Genomic DNA, 22490 nt, shown 5'->3' with positions numbered 1-22490 from the left:
AAAGTTGCAACACATTACGAACTCGAAGAGGAGTCAAGCTTTTGCTCTCTTTAAAGTGAGCAATGCCGTGCGCATCATTCGGAAAGCATGGCTATAACAATACAGAAGAATTGAATGTGCAGCTTCCCATCTGCCTGCCCCTGAAACGGACCTGTGACTTCGGAGATGAAAGACCCCAAGTGCACTAAGGAAGGTTCGGGTCTTGCAATCGCAAACCCCCTCCCCTTCCCGGCACTTTCTTCCCCACGCTTAGCAAGCAATCAGATGTTTCCTTGGCTCGGTACGACCGTACCTCTGTGTGGCAAGCGTCCGTACTACTGATGACAGCAGCTGCCCGTCCTTGGCCGAAACTTGCATGACATACTGCGGTTGCCCATTCGCGAGGCTGCTACAGTCCTCCACCGTCTTCACCACCGGAGCAGCCGAGCTGGTGCAGTCTGGTAAGACTTCGGGCAGGTGACTGCAGCGGCTGGTTGTCATGGTAACAGACAGCAATTACTCTGCTAATGGCTTCCACATTCATACAGGATTTCCATCTAGGAAAGAAAGATTAGAAAACAATTTATCGAAGGCAGGGGCTGCTGAGAGCGGACGCCGGGCAAGACACACATGCAACAAACCACCAACGTCTCCGTCATTAAAATTCAGCAGGACTCAAAGAGCATTGCTTCCCATTAGAAAATATTCTAACACAAAGGTGGAAAGGGGGGGGGGGAGAATAGAAAGGCAGGAATTGTTAATAACAATGCAGCAAGCACCTCTGTGTACAACACTGTCTTATTGATTCTCTTTGAAAATGAGATATTTCTCTCTCTGCCCCCCCTGCACCTCCTATTTCTTCCCCCCCTTTTAAAAAATTGCTCCTGCTATTTGCAGGGGATGGGCAGCCACACAATTACGTGGAGTTGAGAAACTGCGTCTCTATGAAGTGTGTATTATCTTGAAAAGCAATTTTTCCCCCTTTACTTTTCTCCACAGACTTTAATGCCTTGGTGATAAATGGAAAGGCTGAAAACCTTTTGTCTCTCTCTCTCTCCCTTGCCGCCACCTTCCACTCCCCCCCTCCAGTTGTGAGGTGCTAAGGACACCTAGCTTGGGGTTGCTTCAGCTACACGTCAGCCTCTTCCCCATAAACGCAAGAAAAGTACCAAATAAATTTGCAATCTCTCGGAGAAAATAACCTGTTATTACGAAGTGCGTTACACCATCAAATAGGGAGCGCAACACCCAAATCAGTATTTAATGACAGAGGGGTTTTCTTCCCCCAACCCCACGACTCCGGCCCCTTAATGATAACCTGCATGCAGCAATAATACAGGCTGCAAGGTAAGGTTAGAGGGGGGTGGCGAAAAAGAGAAATCATACTTGTGTATGCCATGCTCTTTTCTCCCAAGCATTTCAAGTAATGACATTTAAAATGTTTTGCTGGACAGTAATTGTACAGGAAAACAGAACTTGTGATAGGCAGGAGTGGGCAACCCCCCCCAACAATTTAGGGGCCAATTTTTCACAGAAACACAAACAACAGAAATATGTGACATTAGAAAATGTGGGTTAATTTACTGGGAAGTGCCATGCCCTGCTCTCCTCAACCAGGGTGAGAGTATAACAACACCTCCAGGCCTTATAGAAGATGTGAGTGTATTGTTGGTTATTATGCTACATATTTGTGTGTGTGTGTGTTTATGCACATAAAAGACCACATACAGATTGTTCAAATACAAACATCACAGAACAAGCCCTTTCCTTAGAAGTCAGCGGCCCTAATAGCGAAGGACGTTTCAAAGGCCTGACTGCGGCTAGCTGCTAATTCCGTAGGTTCACTCTACTGATTTAAAAACAGCCAATAAAACAGGAAGAATAAAATTACCAGATAACATAACCATCAACTTCATCATCATCAACAACAACATAGAAAACTTAAAAGAAAATGAGTGGCATAAAATATATTCCACAGTGGAATGCAAGGTTCATATTTCTACCAAACATACCAAATATTCATGGACGTTGCCAAATAAACTCATATTTGAAAGGACTGAGCCAACCAGGAGAAAGATTGGTCATATAAGTCACAAATGTCCCCCAAGAACAAGCAAAGTTGGAGGGGTCTGCATCATCCCTGGCAGTGTGTATTTTATGAGTCATTTTTCCGGAAATGGCAATGAACACGACTTCTTTAAACCATCGAGCCACAGGAGAACAAGACGCATCTTTCCATCCTTGAGAGATCACTAGATGAGCAGCAACCAAAGGATATAGAATTCCCTGTTGAGAAGTTAAGGTCAGTAAGGCCAAATGGCTAAGAGACATAGCTTAGGGTCCAAGGAGGCCTATTTGCCAGCAATAATACCAATCTCAAATGTAACCTGCTTCCAGAACTTGTGTACATAATGACATCCACACCACATATGCCAGTATGTTTCTCATACCTTACAACTCGGTCAGTGTAAGGGGGAACTATATCTTCCAATACATATTTTTATACAGTGGTAGACAGTGGTACCTCAGGTTAGGGACGCGGGTGGCACTGTGGGTTAAACCACATAGCCAAGGGCTTGTTAATCAGAAGGTTGGCGGTTCGAATCCCCGTGACGGGGTGAGCTCCCGCTGCTCGGTCCCTGCTCCTGCCAACCTAGCAGTTCGAAAGCACATCAAAGTGCAAGTAGATAAATAGGTACCACTCCGGCGGGAAGGTAAACGGCCAGAAGCGGACATGATCCAGAAGCTGTACGCCGGCTCCCTCAGCCAATAAAGCGAGATGAGCGCCGCAACCCCAGAGTTGGTCATGACTGGACCTAATGGTCAGGGGTCCCTTTACCTTTACCTCAGGTTAAGAATCAATTCATTCTGGAGGTCTGTTCTTAACTGAAACTGTTCTTAACCTGAAGACCACTTTGACTAATGGGGCCTCCTGCTGCCACTGCGCCGCGACTGCACGATTTCTGTTCTCATCCTGAAGCAAAATTCTTAACCCGAGGTACTATTTCTGGGCTAGCGGTACCACTGTACTGTAAACTGCCCTGTGATCCTTGGATGAAGGGTGGTACGTTGAAGGAGAAGGAGAAGGAGGAGGCGGAGGCGGAGGAGGAGGAGGAGAAGAAGAAGAAGAAGAAGAAGAAGAAGAAGAAGAAGAAGAAGAAGAAGGAGAAGGAGAAGAAGAAGAATTAAGAAGCCAGCCCCAACCTGGTGCTCTTTCACTGCCAATGGACCTCAACTCCCATCATTGTGCTGATAATGCCATGGTTTTAGGTTTGATCCCCATATGGGACAGCTGCATTGCAGGGGGTTGGAAGAGGGAATCTTCAGGGTCCCTTTCCAACTCCACAATTCTATGATCTCTTGCTGTTGACTGTGCTGCCTGGAGCTGATGGAAGTTGTAGTCCAATACATCTGCAGTCACAGGTTGGGGAAGGTGGCGTTAAAGCACATTAAAGGTAGAGAAAGAAATGTGTTTTAGTGCCCCTGGCATTAATTCAAAAAATGCCACCTAACTGCTTATCTGGGGAATACTCCTATCCAATGTATTTTATTGATTTTCTCTCCCCCCCTTCTTTTTTAATGGTATTCCACTGTCCTGTCACTGTTGAGGCTCAGTGTAGCAGCCACCGAAAACGGTTGCGCAACAGGAAAAGAAAGCTGAGAGTGGCTATGGGGCAACACATACAAAGAGTTATAAGTGCTTGTGTGTGTACCAGCAATCATTTTCATACTCTCCCCCTTCCCATTTCTGAGCCCTATCCTTTGATTCCCGTCCTCCCCAGAGTGAGTGCTTGTGTGATTCCTCGGGGATAGGTTTATTCCCTCTTTCTTGTAAATGATTTTTGTAGTTTTTTGTGGAGCACAAGAAGGGCAGGAGAACACTTTGGGAATTCTGACTCCCCAGGGCTCTTCCCCACTCCCCCCCCATGTCTTCACAATGCTAAGGGAAGAACCAGGCATTATGGGAAATGCACTGTCGCTCCAGCAATCAGCAGCTTCTGGTACCCTACTTTTCTCAGACTCCTGTAGCAAGTACTAAGATGATGATTTTGTCACATTGCAAGATTCTGCATTATCAGCTCTGCTCCAATGGCTGAGATACCACAGGCAGAAGCCACCAGTATGGCCACACACACACACACACACACACACACACACTGTAGATATATAAACAACCATGATAGAGCATGGCAGACACAATCCAAATACTGTACTGAACACCATTCTTTTATTTGCGTGTTCAGACCCAGAGACCTCCCCCCTAAATAAACACACATTTGATTCAAATTTTAATTTTGGTTTTTGGCAGAATTTAGGCCACAACTTTATTGATTACATCAAGTGAATAGTTGCATAGGCTCTGGTTCGACTAGCTCCCTGCACGCTTGCAGGTAGTGCTGACCCAGGGCGCCAGCATAGGTCAGCCAAGGGTGAACACCTGAGGTAGGTGAAAAGCCAGGGAACGGACTATGTCCACTCCCCAGATGCTCCCCTGGACTTAGGCATGGGCACAGCCCCCTCACAGGGGTTGACCAAACCAGGTTGAGTCCCTGGATTCCTTTAACGGAATACCCTTCACATAGGGATGGCGAGACCGTTCTACCATCCCTATCACCTGAACCAGAGCCTATCCGCAACCTTACAAGTTGTGACGATTTGCTACGCGGCAGGTGAAACCCAAACAGCCAATCAGCCAAGTGGGGAAATTCCTGCCATGCCCCTGTTCCAATGACAGGCGACACACGACAGCATAGCAAGGTCAATCACAAAATGCCCCAAATATAGGGAGGGTAGGTGGGTGTTCCGAATGCACGTGCCAAAAGAGGAAGCTCTGGGACACGTGCATAGGTATATATAGGTCCCTAGACCCATTTAGACAGCTCCCCATTGGCCAGATTAAACCCAGCAACGAGGGGCCTACCAATCGGGTGTTGTGGCTGTGCAATATACCCACCCACAACCAAGAGGTCAGTCTCCAGGTCTTACCACAACACATGCCCTCCTGTAGGGAGGACATGCTTTCCTTGCCTTAACACCAAAATAATTTAAAAATTGAAACCTTGGCCATTCCTTTTGTAGTTTGATAATCAACTGGCACAAAGCACTTTGTGGCACTTTCCAGAGTTAGCCAAGCAGCTGGCTGAGGCAAGAAAGCAATTGGATCCAGGCAGAGAGACATCAGGGATGCCATACCACTCCCATAGATCACCAGCATTGAAGCAATGATTCTTCAACATCAACTTTGTTGGACTGGTCATGTTGTGTGGATTCCTGATGATCATCTTCCAAAGCAACTACTCTATTCCAAACTTAAAAATGGAAAGCGTAATGCTGGTGGTCAACAAAAGAGATTTAAAGACTGTCTCAAGGCAAATCTAAAAAAAAAATGTAGTATAAACACCAACAATTGGGAAACACTGGCCTGCGAGGGCTCCAGTTGGAGAACAGCCTTTACCAAAGGTGTCATGGGCTTTGAAGACACTCAAACTCAGGACGCAAGGAAGAAACGTGCTAGGAGGAAGGCACGCTTGCCAAATTCACACCATGATCAGTTCCTGCCCAGAAACCAATGTCCCCACTGTGGAAGGATGTGTGGATCCAGAATTGGCCTCCACAGTCACTTACTAACTCATTGTTAAAACCGTGCTTATGGAAGACAATCTTACTCGGCTACAAGTGATCGCAGAAGAAGAAGAAGATGATTTACGAACAGGGCTGAGTGCTTGACGATACACCTATCATTGCGGGGATGGCTTTAGCTACTTTTGCAGAGAATACATTCCCTAGGGAGCATGCATGTTGCCTATGCGCTACTTCGTTGCAGTTCTGACGCTCAAAGAACAATGAAGAAAAAGAATAGCGTTGTGATCCTCATATACAATGACAATGGAGCAAATGACTAATTCCAAGACCATTAGCACACAAAGAAATGCAAAAGAATGCAGCCTTATGAGAACGGCAGCCAGAGACTCTCCAAGGAGCGTGCGTAGGGACATGGATTATGAGCTACATTTTAGTTTTGAAATGCATGCTGAGACTGTTCAACGAGAGTATGCAGCAGCACAGTAGATGCCTCATTAAACTTAAATAGCCTAGACAGGGCTGTGCTTATAGACCCATGCTACAGAATTATACATTTCCTTGCTCACTGCTTCGCTGACCTCATTATGTACAGCAGGAAGATTATCATTCTGCATAAAGTGACCATCCATGCTTTGACAAAGGCATCCGTCAGTCAGTTGAGGAGTTTAAGGGTATTTCTTAACCACCAGATGATGCCGTTAAGAGCAAAATATTAATATATGCACAACTCTTTGCTTTAGCGGCTACTTAAAAGAGAGAGAGAGCTATTTGGGCAGCCCAGCAGAATATGTTTCTTCTTAGCAGCTTGATAACATATTTTTAAAATAGGAATATCTGACTATTAATTTCAATGGATATGGGATTTCTGCTATTCAAGGCACTTGAAAATCTGATGAAAATCATTTTTGTTATACGGAAAACAGAAAGTGAGGGAGCAGCTTGGCCATGGCAGCTGACGTTCATGGCTGACGTTGACATTTGAAAACAGGTCTAATCCCAGCATTTTACCAGTGCCACCCTGATTTCCAAAGTTCTGATTTTTAGAAAAGCTCTGACAACACAAAATAAATACCAGCCTTTTGAACATGTATTAAAAATCATAATAATTCAACCCCGGCAGAAGCCCTATAATGCAATTCATCCAATTCCAACAGTTGAGTTTGTTTTCAATATTTCCCTCATAAAATGCAGCATGATATACACTTTTGAAAATGGTGTAAGTAATAAGCAGCGCATATTGAACTCTGGAGGTAAATATCAAGAATGATTGTTCTGAGAAGTACCTATTGACTAAGGCAATGCCAGTGCATACAAAAGCAAAAATAAATCTTGCTACCTAAGAAAACCCTGGCTGAATAAATGCTGCTGTATTCCTTTTATGCGCTTTCATATGAAACACATGGAAATAGCTTTTGACTATGAGCAGATATTGTTCATTTTCAGGGCCATAAGGTTCATTCAGAGATGCTGACAAGGCCTATATTGTATCATTATAGCAGAGAGTCAGAAAACCAGGGGAAGCCAAGAGAATGAGTACTGGACCTACCAGAAAACGGTTGCCAAATCACAAAAGTCAGAATCCAAAAGAATCCAGGGATTTTCTAGTCATTCACACATTTCATCACGGTTTGGCACAGCTGTTAAAACATAGGTCTGAGGTGGTGATTATAGGCAGAAGACCCTTGCCGATATATATGCTTAAGGAATGATCTAAATTCTGCACCAAGAAATCTGAATTCTGCAACCTGCCTAAGTCATGCAAATGTATATGTATTTACTTATCTTGCATAATTTATTCTGATTCTGCTATTCATATTTTTTGGGGGGTAGGGAGCAGAGAGCAATGCAGGACAGTGAAACATTGCTCTCTGGCCACTAAAAATCCTGCTAAGCTTCCTTCGTTGGCTCCCGTGATCTCATTGACACTTCTCATCTAGTTTCAAGGCTATCTTCGTAACCTTATGAGCTAGACAACAGAAGCGGAATTTTGGCACTGAATAAATACAACACTGAACCAAAACGATCATGTAGGTGTCCCTAAAAGTACATTTTGGGGAGATGTTCCAAAGATGGGGTGCTGCCACTGAAAAGGTTGGGTTGGCACTCATCTAATATTCAAAATGGGGAGCCTCTGAAAAAGGTCGTCTTCAAGCCAGTCTTAGCAATCAAGATGGTTGAAATGAGAAACAGTAGTCCCTTGCTATTAAAAACCATTTCTTCTGCCTGTAAGTCTGGTTAAACACATAACTGCAGAGCTGCATTTCTAGCCTTCAGTCTTCTTGTGAACAAGTTGCTCACCCAACTTCACCAAGTACTTTTGATGTGTTTTCCAATAAGCTCTGCAACTTGTGGGTTATAAGCATGATCCTGCACCTTCCTCAACAGAGGAAAGGGCACCAAATGGAGGATGTTCCCTTTATCTGGTTCGCCCCGTTCAGGTGACAGGTAAGTTCAAAATGTCATCATACCATTGGTGCATCTTAAAACGAATGCTTGCCATACTGCATATTGTTTCTTGCAGTGTAGAAGGCAGAAGTCTGGAGGGAAAGTAGGCAGAGGGAAATTAAAATTTTAATGGAAAAGCGAGGAACTACCAACGAAAGAACAATGGCAAGAAAAGTTGATGGAATAAGCTGAAATGACAAAGCTAACTGAGAGACTCAAAGATAAGGACAACAATGACTTCAAAAAAGATTGGGAACCTTTTATGATGTATATACAGAAACAATGCATTGAAATGAACTCACTTGCAAGATTCAAGTAATACACTTACAATGGACAAACATAAACAGAAAATATAAATATGAGGTTAAAATGTTAACAACGGATTGACAAGGTACAATTTTAATTTTAGTACATAAGGCATATAAAATTATAAGCAGAAGAAATAAGTACCGTACTTTTTGCTCTATAAGACACACCAGACCATAAGACGCACCTAGTTTTCAGAGGAGGAAAACAAGGAAAAAAATATTCTGAATCAAATGTTGTTGAAGAGGCTTTGCACGGATATCCCTGAAACTAGAACAGCAAGAGGGATTGCTGCACAGCAATCCCTCTTGCTGTTCTGGCTTCTGGGATAGCTGTGCAGCCGGCATTCGCTCCATAAGACGTGCACACATTTCCCCTTACTTTTTAGGAGGGAAAAAGTGCATCTTATAGAGCGAAAAATACGGTATGCTATAAACCAGAAACGGAAGTTGGGAGAGCTGGGGGGGGGGGTAATTGAAAATGTAAAATGTAATTTGAATTATGCTAAAACTTGTTGTAAAATTTTAATAATTTTTTTTAAAAAAACCCATAAAATTTTCTTTTGCAGAAGGAGGAGAAAGAAATCACGCTAGCTGCTGCAGAGAATACTGTCATTACAACCCGCTTGTTCCTCAAGGGAGCATCACGGAGTCAGGCGAGTTTTTCCCTTTTGCATCTCTGCTGTTGATTTAAATGACAGGTGTGAAAAGTGCAGGGAGTCAGACTGCTCCCGACTGACTCCTCGTGTGTGGATGCTGAATGGTGATGGTACTGCAACACACACAACCGCCCCTCCAAGGAGCGCTAAAAATCTTGCAGCTAATGAATTGGCTTTCCTGTGAGGCATGGATATAGAAAAGCAATGCTACGTACAGCAAGAGCAGTGAAGACTGGGGAAGCAATTTTGGGAGAATGCAAAGAAGTTAGGACAGTCTAAAGACATAGCCTTCTGTTCTCGTAACCTCCAGGTGTAGACCTGTACTTTTAACAGTTTGCTGGGAAGATCAAAGATTGCGTTTCAGGAAGGTTAGAATTAGAGCTGGGAAAATCCTCCTGTTTTCAAGGAGGCATTAATCATCTCATCGATGCAGTTTGTCAAATCCCCTCTTGCTACATGCTATCAACCAAGTAGGGCAAGGATGGAGCCCGCAGGTAGAAGGTCACGTTTCTCCTAGAACCATATCTATCACTTCTTTATTCTCAACACGGGGTAATCTTTGTTTGGAGTACTTACACTAGTACTTCAAGCATGTTGGCTAGCCAGGTAATAGCTTGACCTTCACACTTCTAGTGGGCTTTAATGTTTCCTACTGAAAGAAACTGCCTTTTCCCCACATGACCCATTAGACCAACCTACAGAGTCTTCCAATTCACACTGGAGAATGGGAATCAGAAACAGGATATTTGTGGCTGACCTAAAGTTGTGTGATTCACTTCTCTTAGAAATTTGTCCGAGGCTGAGCGTTTACTGAAAGCTTTCCATTAGCTAAAAAAAGAAAGAGCGATTCTGTGATTCAAATCTGTTGGGACTGGTGAATTTATAGTAAGGTGTGGGTATTTTTATTCGTGCCTAGTTTTCTCCCAGAGCCGTAATCCATTTTCAGCCTGTAGGTTCAGACACCCCAAATAATACATTAAATTAAATAATATTAGTCCAATAAACTATTTTTTCTTTCCTTATTCTGTTCCATTAATCCACTTCAGGTCAATATTATTTTACATACACAGTGATATCTTATAGTTACAAATGCTTCGGGTTACAAATGCTTCAGGTTACAAACTCCGGTAACCCGGAAGTAGTTACTTCAGGTTGCAAACTTTGTCCCAGGAAGAGAATGGAAACCGCGTGCCAGTAGCGCGGCGACAGCAGGAGGCCCCATTAGCGAAAGCGCACCTCAGGTTAAGAATGGTTTCAGGTGAAGAACGGACTTCCAAAACGAATTAAGTTTGTAACCTGAGGTACCACTGCAATTTTATCATGTCACTCCCTCTGTATGTGTTCAAAATATGAATGTACAGTGGTACCTCGGGTTAAGTACTTAATTCGTTCCGGATGTCCGTTCTTAACCTGAAACTGTTCTTAACCTGAAGCACCACTTTAGCTAATGGGGCCTCCTGCTGCCGCCGCGCCACCAGAAGACAATTTCTGTTCTCATCCTGAAGCAAAGTTCTTTTTTTAAAAATAGTATTTATTAAGGTTTTAAGTTTACAAAAAGGCAAAAGAAAAAACACCAAATTAAACAATGACAAAACAGCACATCACAATAAAAAACAAACAGAAAAATAGAAACAATTAAAAACAAAATCAAAAACAAATCGAACCTTCCCATAACTTATCTTTCATTTGCTTGTTTCCCTGACCTCCTCACACTTCCCTTTTTTGTATTCTAAGTCAATTATCCATTTCAGCAAATCCTTTCCCTCTCTTCAAAATTTTTATCCTGAAAATTTATCTTGATCTTAATATAAGTTTACTTTCCCTCTTTTCACCAATTAACAGTCTATTTTTCTTAAATCTTTGATACATTTTTGCTAAAGTCACATAGATTCATTCCAACATCATTCTAACATTCATTAATTTTACAATGTTTCTGTAAATAGTCTTTAAATTTCTTCCAATCTTCCTCCACCGACTCTTCTCCCTGGTCTCGGGTTCTGCCAGTCATTTCCGCCAGTTCCATATAGTCTATCACCTTCATCTGCCATTCTTCCAGAGTGGGTAGATCTTGTGTCTTCCAATACTTTGCAATAAGTATTCTTGCTGCTGTTGTGGCATACATAAAGAAAGTTCTGTCCTTCTTTGGCACCAATTGGCTGACCATGCCCAGGAGAAAGGCCTCTGGTTTCTTCAGAAAGGTATATTTAAATACCTTTTTCATTTCGTTATAGATCATCTCCCAGAAAGTCGTAATCCTTGGGCATGTCCACCAAAGGTGAAATAATGTACCTTCCGTCTCTTTACATTTCCAGCATTTATTATCGGGCAAGTGATACATTTTCGCAAGCTTGACTGGTGTCATGTACCACCTGTATATCATTTTCATTATATTCTCTCTTAAGGCATTACATGCCATGAACTTCATACCTGTGGTCCATAACTGTTCCAGTCAGCCATCATAATGTTATGTCCAACATCTTGTGCCCATTTAATCATAACAGATTTCACCGTTTCATCCTGAGTATTCCATTTCAACAGCAAATTATACATTCTTGACAAATTCTTAGTTTTGGAGTCTAACAGTTCTGTTTCCAATTTTGATTTTTCCACCTGGAAGCCATTTTTTTATGCTAATTATATGCCTCCATTATCTGATAATAATGAAGCCAATCTTGCACTCTATTTTTTAATTTTTCAAAACTCTGCAGTTTTAATCTGTCTCCCTCTTGTTCCAAAATTTCCCAATATTTCGGCCATTTAGCCTCCATATTGAGCTTTTTCTGAGCCTTCGCTTCCATTGGTGACAGCCACCTTGGGGTTTTATTATCAAGCAAATCCTTATATCTTATCCAAACATTAAACAGTGCTTTTCTGACAGTATGGTTTTTAAACGCTTTATGTGCTTTGACCTTATCATACCACAGATATGCATGCCACCCAAAGACATTATTAAAGCCTTCTAAGTCCAACACATCAGTGTTCTCAAGAAGCATCCATTCTCTCAGCCAGCAAAAAGCGACTGATTCATAATAAAGTTTTAAGTCTGGCAGGGCAAATCCACCTCTTTCCTTAGCGTCAGTTAATATCTTAAATTTTATTCGAGGTTTCTTGCCCTGCCAGACAAATCTAGAGATATCTCTCTGCCACTTCTTGAAACACTCCATTTTGCAATGTTTGAAACAAAAACAACATCCTTGGGAATACATTCATCTTTATCGCAGCAATTCGGCCTAGCAATGATAACTTTAGATTTGACCATATTTCTAGATCCTTTTTCACTTCCGTCCAACATTTTTCATAGTTATCCTTAAACAGATTCACATTCTTAGAAGTCATGTTAACCCCTAGGTATTTCACTTTCTTAACCAATGTTAATCCTGTCTCCTTCTGAAACCTTTCTCTCTCCGTCACTGTTAAATTTTTCTCTAAAACTTTAGTTTTCATCTTATTAAACTTAAATCCTGCTAATTGTCCAAATTCTTGGATCAGTTCCAGTACTCTTTTGGTACTAGATTCTGGCTCCTGTAATGTCAATACCAGATCATCAGCAAATGCTTTCAGTTTGTACTGTTTAGCTCCAACTTGTATACCTTTAACTGTTTGGTCCCTCCTAATCATGTTTAAAAGAACTTCCAGGACCGATATAAAAAGCAATGGAGAGATTGGGCAACCTTGTCGTGTTCCTTTCTCTATTTTAAATTCTTCCGTCACTACATTGTTCACAATTAATTTAGCCTTTTGTTCTGAATAAATTGCACCTATACCATTTTCAAAACCTTGACCAACCCCCATCCCCTGTAGATTTTTCTTCATAAAACTCCAAGAAATATTGTCAAAGGCTTTCTCCGCGCCCACAAATATCAAAACTGCTTTAGTATTAATATTCACTTGTAACTTTTCTAAAATGTTAATTATATTCCTTGTGTTGACAGACAAGTGTCTGCCCGGGAGAAAACCGGCTTGGTCTTTCTGAATTTCTTCTACTAGTACCTTTTTTAATCTTTTAGCCAAAATATCTGCAAAAATTTTGTAAAATTTTTGTAATCCACATTAAGCAAAGTTATGGGGCGGTAATTCTTAAGCTGTGTCTTCTCAGACTCTACTTTCGGTATAAGTGTAATGTAAGCTTCTTTCCATGACTCTGGCACCCTTTTCCCTTCCAATATTCCATTACAAACTTCTTTTAATGGCTGTATTATCCATTCTTTCAGGGATCTATAGTATCTTGAAGTCAGTCCATCCGGACCTGGAGATTTACTCAATTGCATATTCTGGATGGCCCCTTCTATCTCTTGCTCCGTTATTTTGTAGTTCAACATTAGCTTATTTTCTTGAGAGATTTTTTGTAATCCATTTGTTTTCAAAAAACAATCAATGTCCATTTGTTTCTGAGTTTCCTGTGTATATAGTTGTTTAAAATACCTCTGAAAACACTTTCTAATCTCCCCTGGATTCTGTATATTTTTCCCTTCTACTTCCAAATTTGTGATAGTGTTAAGTTTTTGTCTTTTTTTCATTTGCCAAGCCAGCAGTTTTCCACATTTATTTGCTGATTCAAATGTCTTTTGTCTCATCTGTTTAATTTTCCATTCTATTTCCTGGTTCATCATTTTCATATATTGTACTTGGTATAACTTTATCTCTTTCAAAATCTCCTGCGACTTTGGTTTCACTCTCAGTTTCTTCTCTCCTTCCTTTATTTTCTCCAATATTTTATCTTTTTTCTCATTTTGGACTCTCTTTTGAATCGCATTCTGTTATATCAAAAACCCTCTCATAACCGCTTTGCTTGCGTCCCAAATCACTCTTTTTTCTACAGTGGTGTTCATATTTATCTCAAAATAGTCTCTCAGAGTTTTTTGGGCCTTCTTAGTCACTTCTTCATTCCTAAACAATATGTCATTCATCCTCCATCTGAAGGAACCAGTTGGTGTTAGTTTCAATTCCATCTTTACAGCATTATGGTCGGAGCAGGTTTTTGGGCATATTTCCACCTTTCTAGTTTTTGGAGCCAGTCCTCTAGTTACCCAAATTTGGTCAATTCTTGTCCATGTCATTTTGGCCTCAGATAAGAAGGTTCCCTCTCTTCCCAAAGGGTTTTTAATTCTCCAAATGTCAACTAAGTCCATATTGTCAGTCATATCACAAAAAGTCTTTGGCAATCTGCCATCCTTAGTGACTACCTGTCTCTGTGCTTTATCCATATTTGTAGACACTACACCATTCATATCCCCCATCAAGTTCATATTATAATCCATATAGTCCATCAGAGTCTCATGTAGCTTCTTAAAGAATTCTGATTTTCCCTCGTTTGGTGCATAAATACCTAATATCAAAAACTTCTCTCCTTGCGATTGGATTTCAATTGCTACAAATCTTCCTTGATCATCTTTAAAAAGAAATTTCGGTGATAAGCTCTCCTTTGCATAAAGTACTACTCCTCTTTTTTTTACTTTGTCTGATGAAATAAATTCTTGTCCCAATCTTTTATTTACCAGTAATTTCCTATGTAGCCTTACTGAAGCAAAGTTCTTAACCTGAAGCACTATTCCTGGGTTAGCGGAAGAGTATGTAACCTGAAGCGTATGTAACCCGAGGTACCACTGTATACAATATGGAGCTCTGGGGTTGCTCTCTTTGGTATCGTGTTCGAGAATTCAAAATGTCACTGCCGATCACTGTGGCGTTTGCTCTCCTAGGTGTGTGACATCATACTGGGTTCATACGGAAAGGGTTAACTAATTGTAAAATGACTAACCAATGGGAACCCAAGGGGAGGAGTTAGAGTTAGAGTTAGGGTGGTTGAGAAATCAGTCTGGAGTTAGAGAAGAGACAGAGAGGATAAGTCTGTGGGTTGGGCTAGTCTGATGTGTGAGAGTGAGAGAATCTGTTAAGAGGAGTCAGTCAAACAGTTGATATAATCAGTCAGAAGGTATTAGAAAGGTATAGGCCGGTAAAGAAACTAAAGTTAAGAAACCGACAGGAATTATACAGTGGTACCTCTAGATATGAATGGGATCCGTTCCGGAGCCCTATTTGTATCTAGAAGTAAACGTAACTAGCGACGGCGCGTCTGCGAATGCGCGTGTCGCTTTTCACCGCTTTTGCGCACGCGCGTGACATCATTTTGAGCATCTGCACATGTGCAAGCAGTGAAACCCAGAAGTAACACATTTCGTTACTTCGGGGTTGCGAGGAGCGCAACTCAAACGTGCTCAACTCGAAGCGTCTTCAACCCGAGGTATGACTGTATCTGAGAAACCATAAACTTGTTAATGGTGCTAAAATAAACTTGTTTATTTGGTTCAATTTTAACAACTGTCTGGACTCAGTGTTTTACCCAGAGTAACGGGTTGGTGGCAGTGGGTAAGCGGGCACAGTGGTGGCACAGGGATCAATAGACCATTAAACGTCCGGGGACCCTGTGTGATCGCCACAATCACTCGCTGAGAAATTCCAAGGCAGTGAGGGACCCAATGTGTAAGTTCTCATGCCAAGACAATGCCAACAAGGCAATATTATTGTCAACGTATTTGCAAGAAATTCCGCAAATGGTCCCATCAATGAAGTGCTCGTTTTCCATCACGGAAGGACTGCGTAGCAGGAGGTGCGTGGCTCTGAAATCAAGGAAAACGGCAGAATTCTGCACATGCCTGCGAGCGAGGCCCAGGGATTCTTATTAAGTTATAGTCAAACATATGGAGATGTCAAACGGCAGCTTTGCCAGCCTGGAGATGAATTTCAACACGGGCTCATTTGCATTTACAACAGAAAGCCAAGTTGGAGCCCTCATTGCACTTTTGACTACCGTGCATAAATTGAGCTCATTTCTCCACTGCATCAAGAACTACCATGTTGATGAATTCAATTACCAAAGTGGATCTCCCCCCCCCGCCCATTTCAACAAGGAGAGATTCCCCTCAGAGCCGCTGCAGAAAACCCTGAGTGGTTTTTGATTCACGTGAGACAAAAAAAGCTCTCATACCGTAAGCTGTGGGAGGCAGAAGTTATACAAATATTGAAGTAGAGCTCTTATGTGAATTTCCCATTTGTGCCTTTTCAGCACCTTTATTAAAAACAGCACTGAATGCATCCGCAGTCTTCAAACGCTTTCAAGCACTCAGAAACCCACACTAAACTTCCTATTTCACAGTATTCCCAGGAGTCTCCTATTAAGTTCCAAGAAATGCAACTCAAAAACTTGGTATCCTGCAGCTTTGAGACTTTAAGACCAAGGGAAGAAAAATACAACTCGCTTGTTACCAAGGGAAGCTGTCCTAACAGCCTGGCAGCCAGTTATTTAAAATAGGGAGTTAGGGGAGAATCACCCTGAAAATGAAAAATACGTGTGTTGGGAAAGCAAATAATCATCCTTGGTTTTTATATTCTGTGCAAGAAACTATAAATTCTGCCAGCATGCGGTAAACATGCCATGTGTATTTTAGCTGACGTTCAAATATATTTAATTATTAAAATGCCATTGATTGTGGAAGTTAATCATTATCCACGGTTAATTATTTTCCAATTTAATATGAAGCTAAGGGCTTACAGCCTATTTATGACTCTTTTGAAACTGAGATACAAGTTTGCATAATTTCACGTTTCTGCAAATCACCCACTGCATGTAGAGACAAGGGGATATTTTGACGTCCATTGAGAACTTCTGATGTAAAGGAAAGCAAGAGAAATGTAAAGTAGAACAAGAACTGATTTGACTAACAAAATTTAGCAAAAAAACATAGTCTTATACATGAAAAAATATTGTATTTTTTGGGGGGGAGCACAGGTTCTCCACCCCAGAACCTGTTGCTCCAGTACATGGAATGCTAGGCTGTGGGAGAGACATGTTTCTTATTTAGTTAACTGGGAGACAACCAAAGATGCCATTAACACATGATCTCAGTGATCAAGGTGGGATGGAAGGGTTCGGATGGCTGCTAAGCTATATTTAACGTAAACTTCCCAAAACATGATGTCATGCTGGCGTTGCAACATCATCACAGCAGCACCAACACTATCTGCTAGCAAATATGCTCAGTAGGCAGAATCATTTTCAAAGGTACACTGAAATCTCAGTTTGTAGACTGGAGGCACACAAAGGGCAAAACTATCACTGTCATTAATCAGAAGAGAGGGGAGCCAGGTTAAGTTTGAAATTAACCTTATGGGAGTTTAAATATGGATAGTTTCGCATGATAGGTATTAAGTAGTGGGTGGACATAGCAGACGACACAAAAATTTCTCCAAGTAGTTCTTTATAAGTAAGCTGGAACTGAACTGAACAGCAAATAGCTCAGCTGGCCTGCTTTTATAGGCACCTGGCTGTCAACATTGTAACAACAACAACCCAGGGTTTTCTGCCTAAATTAACTGACGTGGACCTGAGTGAAAACTATATACACAATACCCCTGGTGGCCAGGGTGAGAACTTCAACACGTAACAATAGGGATGATGAGAATAATAATAATAATAATAATAATAATAATAATAATAATAATAATAATAATTTATTATTTATACCCCGCCCATCTGGCTGGGCCTCCCCAGCCACTCTGGGCAGCTTCCATAGAAACCAAAAACACAGTAAAATATCACACGTTAAAAACTTCCCTGAACAGGGCTGCCTTAAGATGTCTTCTGAATGTCAGGTAGTTGTTTATCGCTTTGACATCTGCTGGAAGGGCGTTCCACAGGGCGGGTGCCACTACCGAGAAGGCCCTCTGCCTGGTTCCCTGTAGCTTTGCTTCTCGCAATGAGGGAACCGCCAGAAGGCCCTCGGCATTGGACCTCAGCGTCCGGGCATAACGATGAGGGTGGAGACGCTCCTTCAGGTATACTGGACCGAGGCCGTTTAGGGCTTTAAAGGTCAGCACCAACACTTTGAATTGTGCTCGGAAAAGTACTGGGAGCCAATGTAGGTCTTTCAAGACCGGTGTTATATGGTCTCGGCGGCCGCCCCCAGTCACCAGTCTAGCTGCCGCATTCTGGATTAGTTGTAGTTTCCGAGTCACCTTCAAAGGTAGCCCCACGTAGAGTGCATTGCAGTAGTCCAAGCGGGAGATAACCAGAGCACGCACCACTCTGGCGAGACAGTCCGCAGGCAGATAGGGTCTCAGCCTACGTACCAGATGGAGCTGGTAAACAGCTGCCCTGGATACAGATTTGACCTGTGCCTCCATGGACAGCTGTGAGTCCAAAATGACTCCCAGGCTGCGCACCTGGTCCTTCAGGGGCACAGTTACCCCATTCAGGACCAGGGAATCCTCCACACCTGCCCGCCTCCTGTCCCCCAAAAACAGTACTTCTGTCTTGTCAGGATTCAACCTCAATCTGTTAGCCGCCATCCATCCTCCAACCGCCTCCAGACACTCACACAGGACCTTCACCGCCTTCACTGGTTCTGATTTAAAAGAGAGGTAGAGCTGGGTATCATCCGCATACTGATGAACACCCAGCCCAAACCTCCTGATGATCTCTCCCAGCGGCTGCATGTAAATGTTGAAAAGCATGGGGGAGAGGACAGAACCCTGAGGCACCCCACAAGTGAGAGCCCAGGGGTCTGAACACTCATCCCCCCCACCACTTTCTGAACATGGCCCAGGAGGAAGGAGCGGAACCACTGTTTGACAGTGCCCCCAGCTCCCAGCCCCTCAAGACGGTCCAGAAGGATGTTATGGTTGATGGTATCAAACGCCGCTGAGAGATCCAGCAGAACTAGGAAACAGCTCTCACCTTTGTCCCTAGCCCGCCGGAGATCATCAACTAGTGCGACCAAGGCAGTTTCAGTCCCATGATGAGGCCTGAATCCCGACTAGAAGGGATCCAAATGGTCTGCTTCTTCCAGGCGTGCCTGGAGTTGTTCAGCAACCGCTCGCTCAATGACCTTCCCCAAGAATGGAAGACTTGAGACTGGGTGATAGTTGGCCATCGTGGCCGCATCTAAAGATGGTTTTTTAAGAAGCGGTTTAATAACCGCCTCTTTCAGCGGGTCTGGGAAGGCTCCCTCACGGAGGGAAGCATTCACCACCCCACGAAGCCCATCACCCAGTCCTTCCCAGCTAGCTTTTATAAGCCAGGATGGGCAAGGATCCAGGAGACAGGTGGTTGGTTTCACTCGTCCAAGCAGCCTGTCCACATCCTCGGAGGTAACAGATTGGAATTGATCCCACTCAACTTGACTAGACAAAACTCTAGCACTCTCCCGCCCCGGCCCTGCTCCCACGGTGGAGTCTACTTCTTCCCAAATCTGAGCAATTTTATCTGCAAAAAACTTTGCAAAATCATTGCAGGAGAACATGTGGCCCGTACTTGCAGGTGGTTCCGCTAAATTGTGAACCACCTGAAAAAGTCTCCTGCTGCTGTTTTCTGCAGATGCAATAGAGGCGGTGAAGAAATTCTTCTTCGCCGTCGCTATCGCCACTTGGTAGGCTCGACGTTGAGCTCTAACCTGTGTCCGGTCAGATTTGGAATGAGTTATCCGTCACCGGCGCTCTAGCTGTCTCAACGATTGTTTCATTGCCCTCAGATCCGTGGAAAACTACGGGGCTGTCCGGGCTCCATGCAATCGGAGAGGGCGTATGCAGTAGTCCCCTAAATAAAGTTTACCATGCTATACAAAAATTAAAGAAAGTAAGGATTAGTATCTTAGAATTGGAAGGGACCACAAGGGTCATCTAAAAAGGTAAGGGACCCCTGGACGGTTATAAATCCAGTCAAAGGGGAATATTGGGTGCAGTGCTCATCTTGCTTCAGAGCCGGCATTTGATTGTGGACAGCTTTCTAGGTCATGTGGCCAGCAGGACTAAACCGCTTCTGGCGAAACGGGACACTGTGATGAAGCCAAAGCGCATGGAAACACCGTTTACCTTCCCGCTGGAGCGGTACCTATTTATCTACTTGCACTTTGACGTGTTTTCTAACTGCTAGGCTGGTAGGAGCTGGGACAGAGCAACAGGAGCTCACCCCGTCGCGGGGATTTGAACCACCAATGTTCTGATTGGGAAGCCCAAGAGGCTCAGTGGTTTAGACCACAGCTCCACCCGTGTCCCGAATAAACAAGCACACAATCACTGATAGGTCCACCCGCCATTGTGAGGCTCAAAGCAATAAAGATGATGCCTCCCCAGCTGTTGCCATTGGCTGTGAGTTTCTTGTGATGTCACAAAAGCACTAGGCAACTGAGTGGATATAAAGGCAGGCCAAGGGGAAAGCCCTTTTCTGTTTCCAGCAGGACACACCTGGCAATGGATGTGACATTCAGCACTGCCCAGGTTTCTTCCACTTGGAGGAGGCAAACTGGTGAATGGAAGGAGGCAATCCTTTGGCAGTGGGATGCTATGGAGCAATAATAAGGCAGGTTTGCTTGCTTGAAGGTTGCTGGTATCTATGTTGGAAGCTGGCGGACGTCTCATGATGGACCTAACAGTAGCTTCTGGCACAATGGGACACCATGACGGAAACCAGAATGCACGGAAATGCTGTTTACCTTCCTGCCACAGCATTACCTATTTATCTACTTGCACTGGTGTGCTTTCGAACTGCTAGGTTGGGAGGAGCTGGGACAGAGCAACAGGAGCTCACCCTGTCGTGGAGATTCGAATCACCGACTTTCCAATCAGAAGCCCAAGAGGCTCAGTGGTGTAGACCACCGCGCCACCCGCATCCCTCACAAGAGTCATCTAACCTGCATTCTGGGAATCTTTCACCCAACGTGGGGCTCTTACCACAACCCTGGGATTGAGAATCTCATGCTCTACCAATTGAGCTATCCGAACTGCAGTAATATTGGGATTATGTCTGCATTTATTTTACCGTTATTATATCTTTACCCTCCTTTCCACTAGAGAGCTCAAGCGGGTGTGCATGCCTATCTCATGGCATCCTCAAAGCAACCATTTTGAGTGTTACGCTTCCGATTTGAGTGCCACACTTCCATTTTGACTGTTACGCTGAGGTCTGTCTGTTTTTGCTATTTATTTTGCGTTTTTGTTTTGCGACTTTTTTGTTTTGTTTTTGTGACTGTGTGGAACCCAGTTCAGCTACTGATTGATTGATTCCATGACTGCAGTACATTGCTTATTGCTTTCATTTTATGGGTCAATGCTCTCATTAGTTAGTAAAATTCATGTTCAATTGCTGTTTTAGGGGTTGTTTTTAAAAGTCTGGAACGGATTAATCCACTTTGCATTACTTTCTATGGGAAAGTGCACTTTGGTTTTGGAACGCTTTGGTTTTGGAACGGATTAAGTTTGAGAACCAAGGTACCACTGTATATTAATAAAGGCGATTTTTGCTGAAGAAATGCTACTCTGCAAATCATTAGAGAGCACCACTACTGCCACTGATATATAATAAGCTAAAAAATTACTTAGATGTCAAATAATATATCAATGGAAAACATAACATGTCACGGGGGTGAGGCATCAGGATTTTAGAGATGCTTAGGTGGGGCACGGCCAAAAAAAGGTTGGGAACCACTGGTCTAAAGTGTGAGGGGCTGTTTCTACTTGTGTGAGCTCCCTATATAATGCAGATGCTCGCAAAACCAGGATTCTACATCACCCTCCCCTACGTGTGGGTATTCTGGTTGGAGTATATAGGGCACTATCTCACAACATGATTTCGGACACCAGACGGACAGTTTTAAATGATTGCACTGTGGTCATCTGATTCTGCCCTCTTGACAGGGACAAAAAAGTGTCATTTGAAAGTCTCGCGGTCTACAACAAGCAAACCATTGATTTTCCAGCTCAAACGGAGAATCAGCGAAAATCACTTGCTGCTCTTGGAAGCTTTTGCCATCGGATCAAAGAGCCTTCCATCAGTGGAGGGAGACAACTGGATGCAACCCACTGGATTCTGCAGTAATCTTTTACAACATATAGCCATGTCAGATTTAATCAATACAGAAAAAGTAAATCTATCTGGTTTTCTTTGAGCTCGTATCACCCTTGCTTTGGATTCTGGGGTATAGGAAATTTTCCGCTGAGTTGGTCTGAAAGTAACTGCACAGAGCTTTGAGGGTCTTTTATGAACATCTATATAAATTACCTACGCAGTGCAACTGGGGGAGCAAGGAGCTGTTCTCCCAGAATTAATGATGAGTTTTAGAGAAAGGGGCTAAGGCAATCCATTGTAACTACTCCTCAATTTATTGCACACTTATAAGAAAAACTTTCAGTGCACAACCATGACTCACGATACTTCTCAATATGCCTTAATTTCATTTTCAAACCATTTGCTGCCAATGGTTTCTTCTTCTTCTTATTTTGCTTTGCAAAACTGAATAATGAAATCCATTCACTGGCAACGCCATTTCACTACATGCACGGTTCATGGAAGATTATACACTGCAATAAAAGGGTAGCAAAAAATGGAAAAGATGACAAAAGTAAAATACAATGATGGAAATTGGTGTTTGGTATAAATGTCACAGATTTGGAAGCTTCCAATATCAGGGTGTGTTTTTTAAAATATATATTATTTTCAAAAGCTTTTTTAAACATGGAGGAGCAAACC

The 22490-nt window shown here is 42.8% G+C and overlaps 1 protein-coding gene across 3 annotated transcripts in view; it reads right to left on the bottom strand.

Annotated features, from left to right (window-relative positions):
* MARCHF3 (membrane associated ring-CH-type finger 3) overlaps positions 1-22490 on the bottom strand; it is a 153976-nt gene that overhangs the window by 56862 nt on the left and 74624 nt on the right. For all 3 annotated transcript variants that reach the window (XM_081213880.1, XM_081213882.1, XM_081213881.1), the window contains exon 2: positions 293-536. In XM_081213880.1, coding sequence (XP_081070006.1) covers positions 293-480 — 188 coding nt within the window. In that variant the 5' untranslated portion in view covers positions 481-536. The remainder of the gene's footprint in view (positions 1-292; positions 537-22490) is intronic.

The sequence above is a fragment of the Podarcis bocagei genome (assembly GCF_964188305.1).
Source record: "Podarcis bocagei genome assembly, chromosome: 11".
Taxonomy (NCBI): Eukaryota; Metazoa; Chordata; class Lepidosauria; order Squamata; family Lacertidae; genus Podarcis; species Podarcis bocagei.
This window is presented reverse-complemented; position numbering and strand designations above follow the sequence as displayed.